The 7392-nt window shown below is 38.3% G+C and overlaps 1 protein-coding gene across 1 annotated transcript in view; it reads right to left on the bottom strand.

Annotated features, from left to right (window-relative positions):
- Positions 1–2640: 2640 nt before the first annotated feature.
- LOC311245257 (carboxypeptidase A1-like) overlaps positions 2641–7392 on the bottom strand; it is a gene marked incomplete at both ends in the record, with an annotated part of 17028 nt that continues 12276 nt past the window's right edge. The window contains 7 exons of the mRNA XM_084335092.1: positions 2641–2828; positions 2983–3067; positions 3260–3459; positions 4278–4368; positions 4492–4602; positions 6394–6495; positions 6593–6694. Coding sequence (XP_084191218.1) covers positions 2641–2828; positions 2983–3067; positions 3260–3459; positions 4278–4368; positions 4492–4602; positions 6394–6495; positions 6593–6694 — 879 coding nt within the window. The remainder of the gene's footprint in view (positions 2829–2982; positions 3068–3259; positions 3460–4277; positions 4369–4491; positions 4603–6393; positions 6496–6592; positions 6695–7392) is intronic.

Here is a 7392-nt window from a genome sequence, read left to right as displayed (position 1 = left end):
CTAAACATTATCTGGAAGGCAAAAAACCTGTCACTCAAGACCAAGCTACAAATCTTCAACTCAAACGTAGACCACTCTACTATATGGCTCGGAATCCTGGAAAACCACCACCACTATACTCAACAAGCTGCAGACCTTCACCAACCGGTGCCTCAGACGCCTCCTGGGAATATACTGGCCCAACACCATCTCTAACGCCAACCTGTGGGAACTCACCCACGGGATACTTATAGAAATTCAAATCCGGAGGAGGAAGTGGAAGTGGATAGGTCACACACTCAGAAGAAAGAAATCACAAAGCGGGCGCTGACATGGAACCCACAGGGCAGGAGGAAGAGAGGCAGACCGAAGGACATCTTTATTTGGAATTTCTATATATATATATTTTTTGTATCCACTTTTTCTCCTCTTTTTCAATTTTTCTCCCATCCCAATTTCACTGTGCCAATTCTACCCTCCCCTGTCTTGAACGTTGCTCGCATATGCCCCCCACTGGTTGGTTGTAGGGAGGATAGAAGCCTTGCATCACGTGTCCCCTCCGATACACGAGGAGGCAGCCTGTCACATCTTTTCACCGGCCAGCACGGACTCTCAGTGGCGAGGTGTAACGCGTGGGAGGCTCACACTGCCCCCGCCATTTCCTGTCTCTGCTGTGCAGGCGTCCGCCAACCGACCTGTAGGAGTCGCTGTCCACAACGTCCAGATTACCACCCATCGACTTCCACCCGCCAATTGAGTTAGTATGACGGCCGGCCCAAGCCGGAGGCAACGCCGACAGCCGGATTCGAACCCGGTGTCTCTTGCGTTGGTGACGAGCGCAATGTCCGCTGCGCCACCCAGCCGCCCCTGGAATTTCTATTTTTCTAATGTTTGTACATGGCTGCATTTACATTTAGTTGAATATTAGGAGAATTTAAATAATCAATGAAAATTTGGAAATCCAACAACGTCAATCTGTAAAAAATTTTCAAAATGAACACGTTTACACGCTATTTAATTACTTTGTACACATACCGTAGTGCTGTGAACTATTAGGAAGGGTTTGTAAGGGTTTATTATATTCCTAATAATGTGAGATCTGTTAAAACGTTCTATAAATGAATGAATATTTGGTAGTTAAAATCAGGACTGAAGTTAGTTAAAAGATGTATAGCAAAAGAAAAGTGAAAAAAAATGTCAATATGCAAGGATTTTATGGTCATATTTCATGTGGACACTTTTGTCAAAGAGGGATCTTAGTGTATGTTTTTTTTGAGGAGCTAGGGTACAAGCTAAGCATGTGTTTACTTAGCCTGCATTTACCACAATTGTGTTGTACGTACCGTGACCAACTCTTTTCATGTCCTACTGTCTTCTTGTGTCTCAGTAGTCCCTTTTCCGTAAAACTCCCTGAATCGCTTTTCACAAAGGGTGAGACCATGACGATACCTTAACTACCTTGGGTTGTTACATACAATTTGTTGTGTGTCTTTTTTTTATTCAACAGAAAAGTATGACGATTTCATTGAGGCCAGTAGAACATAACACTCAGCTGAGGGCTTAAAAGACCTAAAGAGGCATGGTGAGTGAATTGTGCTGAAACCTTAAAGATAAGAGAGTATATTGTGTTTTATTTTTAATAATGAATGTTACACATTAGTTACACTGTGTTAATGAATAGGCCACACGAGACAGAATGTACACATTAGTTACACTGTGTTAATTAATAGGCCACAAGAGACTACTGAATGTACACATTACTACATTAGTTACACTGTGTTAACCCTTTCACTGCCGCACTACCAAAACGGTTAACCCTTTCACTGCGACGATTCACAGAAGGTTAACCCTTTCGACGTCGGTTGTGTGATAGTAAAGGGTTAACCTTCTGTCGTGTGGCAGTGAAAGGGTTAATGAATAGGCCACAAGAGACTACTGAATGGTGGCTATCATCCTGCTTCTCGTGCTAACCCTATCCTAATCCATGACACTTGGAATATACATTTATTGAAACAATTAGTATTTACAGACAAAACCATGAGAGACAATCATTCTCCAAGGACTTACGACAAAAAGGGCTTTCTCTTAGGGCCATTTGAGACCTTTTCGGGACGATTTGGGGATTCACCAACCGTCCCAATAAAACATATATAATTAATATTATATTATAATATATTGTCTATAATCATGTCTTGCCCGAAAAGGTCTCAAATGGCCCTAAGAGAAAGCCCTTTTTGTCGTAAGTCCGTTGGAGAATGAGACCCATTATGAGCCTAATGTTATTACAACAAGTTGGACTGGAGCGTCAGACTACGCCACACTTTAGTTCAGCCCCAGGAGCAAAGGGGAGCTCCAACTGATCATAAAAAGGGGTTCTCTGTATAGGATTACCATTAACAATACACATAGGAGTGCATTTTTTAATGGTCTTTGTTGTGTGCATGGAAGCAACATCAGACATGACTTTGAGGGCTTTGCCTGTTGATTCTTCCATAACTTGAATGCGTAATTTGTAATAATAGCTACACATTGTACATAAGACTTTTGCCAATACAATACATACATATTACTTATGCTATAACATAACGTACAATATGTATACTTTTCCTGTGGCCAATTAGTACTTTATTTACTGATGTATTTGGATGAGATTGTGTTGCTTTAGTACATGTTGTCCTTGGTATGCTCCATGATGGCCATGAGACCCAGCCAAGTCTCCTTGGCAGTGGGCAGGATCTGTCTGGCTGGCAGGAGGAACCCGTAGTGGCCACCGTCTCTCAGCTCAAACAGGTAGGAGTACTTGATGCCCTGGTTGTAGGTCCAGTCAATGGTGTTGCCACTGGCTTGATCTGGGAGAAGCACAGGTTTGAATATGGAACAATGTTCAACAGTTCTAACAAGTATCCATATAAGGTATTTAAGAAAAAAAAAACATTTACATACATTTTTATAATTTATGTACGATAATAAGATTCAGACTTTGATATTGATTGTTAAACTTACAGAGGGTCTTAAAAATGCTGCCATATTTGTAGGTAGTTCCATAAAGAGAGGCAAGGCTGGTGGTGGCCCTCCTGGCAAGATCGTCCTGTAGCAAAATGGCAAACTATTATAAATGATACGGTAACATTGCAATCTAACCTTAGAAAAAGATATTTAAAAATAAATATAAAGTATTTAAGTGTTTTTGTTTTTTGTGTCGGGTCAATTTAGACCGTACAAATCAGTTTGCTCTCCAGTTTTCCAAAAGTCATGATATACATGTGTCTTCTGGACTTACCAGGTCTCTCTGGTCGGCAGCAGGGGTACTAGTGTAGCCATGGGGATACAATAATATCTGTCCATAGCTGTGGATGCTTAGGAAGGCTTTCAGGTTACCGTGAGACTTCACAAAGTCCACGATGGACTTGATCTCAGACTCAGAGTTGGCATAGGGTCCACGGTAAAACTGAGAGCAGGGGTCGCCACTTGAGCCAGCAGCTGTAGCAGGGAAAACAGAACTGTTTCGAATGTACCATTCGGGCAAAAACGAGCCTTATTAAAGTGATATTACCCTTTCACCTGGAAGTTCCCTTTCCAAGAACATTTTTATAATTATGTAATACAGTAAGTAATAAGCTTGAACCTTGACAGATTCGAATACGTCTTGGTGTCTATGCTGTACAGTTCATACAGTACATTTATGTAATTCATTTACGTTATAATATGTTATATCTTATAATAATGTCTATACTACTATGCACCCAAGACTGTAGCACTCAAGTTCAACACTGTTTGATGAACAATGTTACTGACTTTTAGCTGCCAGTTGTACCCTTCCTGCTGACTTGTAATAATAATAATAACTTCATTTGTATTGTATAGCACCTTTCATACAGGGGATTGCAGTTTAAAGTGCTTTACATCAGTAAGAAATAAGACCTAAAATCAGTGTAAAACAAGCAGCAAGAGCAAAGCATAAAGTGGGATAAAATATTGCAGATATATTAATCAAAATCATATCGGAACCTCACGTTCCAATTGGCTTCTTGAATTTCTGTAATCTATTACAAAACTAACGGTCATAGTATGCACCCAGCGGATAGTGGGGCGTAGAAATAAAAGTAAAAATAAGTAAAATAATAGCAAGGGTAAAATGAGCACATAAAGTGCAGACATATAAAATCACAGTTTTTCACATTAGGATATAACATCCCAACAGGCCACTTTGTTGAAATGAAATGAGCACATAAAGTGCAGACTTGTTGTACAGAACTTGTAAGTCGCTTTACATAAATGTGGATATGTTAACAGCATACTTCCAAAACTAGCATCCCAGTTCCTGTTGGCATCTGCTCCGTAGCAGGAGGAGCCAGGGCTGGGCTTCCTGGTCTTACGCCACATACGATTCTGTATAGAAACACGTCAACCACATAATCACAGCTTTTTGTTTTCACTACTGTACTTCATAGATCTTCATAGCATGTCAGCGTAGAACAAATGGTTGAATGGGAGGGGTTGTGAAAGACATACGTTGTTGTGGGTGAAGCTGTAGCCGTCAGGGTTGACCACCGTTTCTAGAAGAATGTCCATTCTGTCCAGGATTGCAGTGAGGGAGGCGTCACGTCCGTACTCTGTCACAATCTGACCCAAGAACAGTGCTGGATAATTGTAGGGTTTTTAACAGTCTACACTCAGAATATGTCAGTCCATAATCACCGATATAGTTAACCCTTGTGTGGTATTTGTGTTTTTGTTACTGTGAGTCTCAGGTTGTAAAAGATTATTCATTGTATCATTTCTCTTTTAGTAAACAATGAAAACGGGGCCTACTGACCAGAACACCACATAAGGGTTAAAGGGATATTTCACTTTAGCAGAATTCTTCAAGTTTCAGCAGTCTTCTACTGTAAGTGCATCTACAAAGCGAGTGACCACTGCTATTATTGTTACGATATTATAATATTACGGAATAATATTACTGTATAGTTTGTTTATACTTCAGAAGTATGATATTTAGACTTTGTCCTCAAAATGAACGGAAGTGAATGAGGAGCCTGACACCTGGGAGGAGCGGTGGTGTTGACAGCGGACGACAGGGACAGCAGTGGTCGCTAGCTTACTGGTAGATGACTTTAGCTAGAGGTAAGACTGCTGATTTCTGAGTTCTACCACCAGAGTGAAATATCCCTTTAAAAACATAGATTGATTGATTGAAAACCTTTATTTATCCCCGAGGGGAGATTCAGATGTCCATCACAGCATAACAGCAATTTAAAAACAGTTAATGGAAACAGTTAATACATAACATACACTTATTTAGTATGTGTTAAAAACAAGAGGGACAAATACATAGGGCTAAAAAAGAGCTAAAATAGGGCTAACATAGAGCTAAAAGTGGTGAATGTAAGAAAAGAAAAGTCTAATCGTGTACAGACAGTACTGAACATAGAGAGTACAGTACTGAATATAGCTCTGAGTACAGTACTGAACATAGAGAGTACAGTACTGAACATATAGAGTACAGTACTGAACATATAGAGTACTGAACATAGAGAGTACAGTACTGAACATATCTCTGAGTAAAGTACTGAACATAGAGAGTACAGTACTGAACATAGAGAGTACTGAACATAGAGAGTACAGTACTGAACATATCTCTGAGTAAAGTACTGAACATAGAGAGTACAGTACTGAACATAGAGAGTACTGAACATAGAGAGTACAGTACTGAACATATCTCTGAGTAAAGTACTGAACATAGAGAGTACAGTACTGAACATAGAGAGTACTGAACATAGAGAGTACAGTACTGAACATAGAGAGTACAGTACTGAACATATAGAGTACTAAACATAGAGAGTACAGTACTGAACATATCTCTGAGTACAGTACTAAACATAGAGAGTACAGTACTGAACATATCTCTGAGTAAAGTACTGAACATAGAGAGTACAGTACTGAACATATAGAGTACTAAACATAGAGTGTACAGTACTGAACATAGAGAGTACAGTACTGAACATAGAGAGTACAGTACTGAACATAGAGAGTACAGTACCGTCCATCACCTTCTAAGGCTGTCCCCGAAGCCTGTTTTTTGGGATTCAAATTTTTTTTATATAAATATCCTCAAACTAAATCCTCAATTTGAATAAAGTGATTCATCTGATTAAATTAGTATTTTTCTTTTATTAAATCAACTTTCTTTAATGAATATAACTCAGTTTTTAATATTATAATATTAGTGTAGCCTAATCTTTATCTGCAACTGTGAAGAAAACCCCCATTGGTTTAAACAGAATGAATAGACACAAAAAATTATAATAAATAAATAAAAAATTATATATAAAAAAAAAATTATATTTAGAATTCGAATGCCAACGTAACGAATGAAGGTCCGAACGTTTGAACATTTGGGCTCAGCCCTATCACCTTCTTAGCAAACCAGGTCCCACTGGCCGGGGTGATCCATTCCCTAGCGTGGATCCCAGTGTCAATCCAGATGGCAGGGCGACTGGTTCCACCAGTGCTGAACTGGAAATAGAGAAATACAGTAGAGAAAATGTCAGGTGGATTTATTATAATCAATAAAGTAGCCAGATGGCGTTTTTTTTAATCAGTGTCCACTTACCTTGAGCACATTAAGCGGACGGCCCTCGTAGCTCTGGCCAATCACAATCTTGCTGACAAGGTTGGGGTTTTCAGCAACAAGCATATCCTGGAAGCTGTAGATCTTTGGAGACGGTTAGACATTATTCTAAACAATGTACAAATGCTGTATATACCATATATATATATATATTTATTCTCACTACACATATATATATATATATATATATATATATATATATATATATATATATATATATATATATATATATATATATATATATATATATATATATATATATATATATATATATATATATATATATATATATATATATATATATATATATATATATATATATATATATATCCACACCTGTCTGTATTTACATGCACATAGTCCTTTTGCATATCTGTAGATGCTATATCTATATCTGTACATATCCTACTCTTACTAGTCACGCTGCTGGACAGTATGACTTACTACTACCATACTGTCTTTATACCTGTATCACTGTAAATATTATACTACAACTCTGTAGGCTACATACATCTGATTAGCACTAGACTCAGTAGTACTCATTTGTATATTTTGTACCCAGTTTAATCACTTGTACATTGTATATTGCTGTTGGACTTTACTGCTACATTTGCACTCTGGTTGGATTTGGTTGGATGGCAAACTTCTTTTCGTGGTACTGTACTTGTGCTATATGATGACAATACATTTTAATCTAATTTAATCTAATCTAATCTAGACATCTCCACTGTGTACAGGGGAATCAGGATATGTTAAACAGGTGTTAAGCATCAGAGACGTTA

The sequence above is a fragment of the Notolepis coatsorum genome, assembly GCF_963971535.1.
Source record: "Notolepis coatsorum genome assembly, chromosome: 18".
NCBI classification, from domain to species: domain Eukaryota; kingdom Metazoa; phylum Chordata; class Actinopteri; order Aulopiformes; family Paralepididae; genus Notolepis; species Notolepis coatsorum.
Note: the sequence above shows the minus strand (reverse complement) of the source record. Positions and strands in the feature narration are given on the sequence as shown.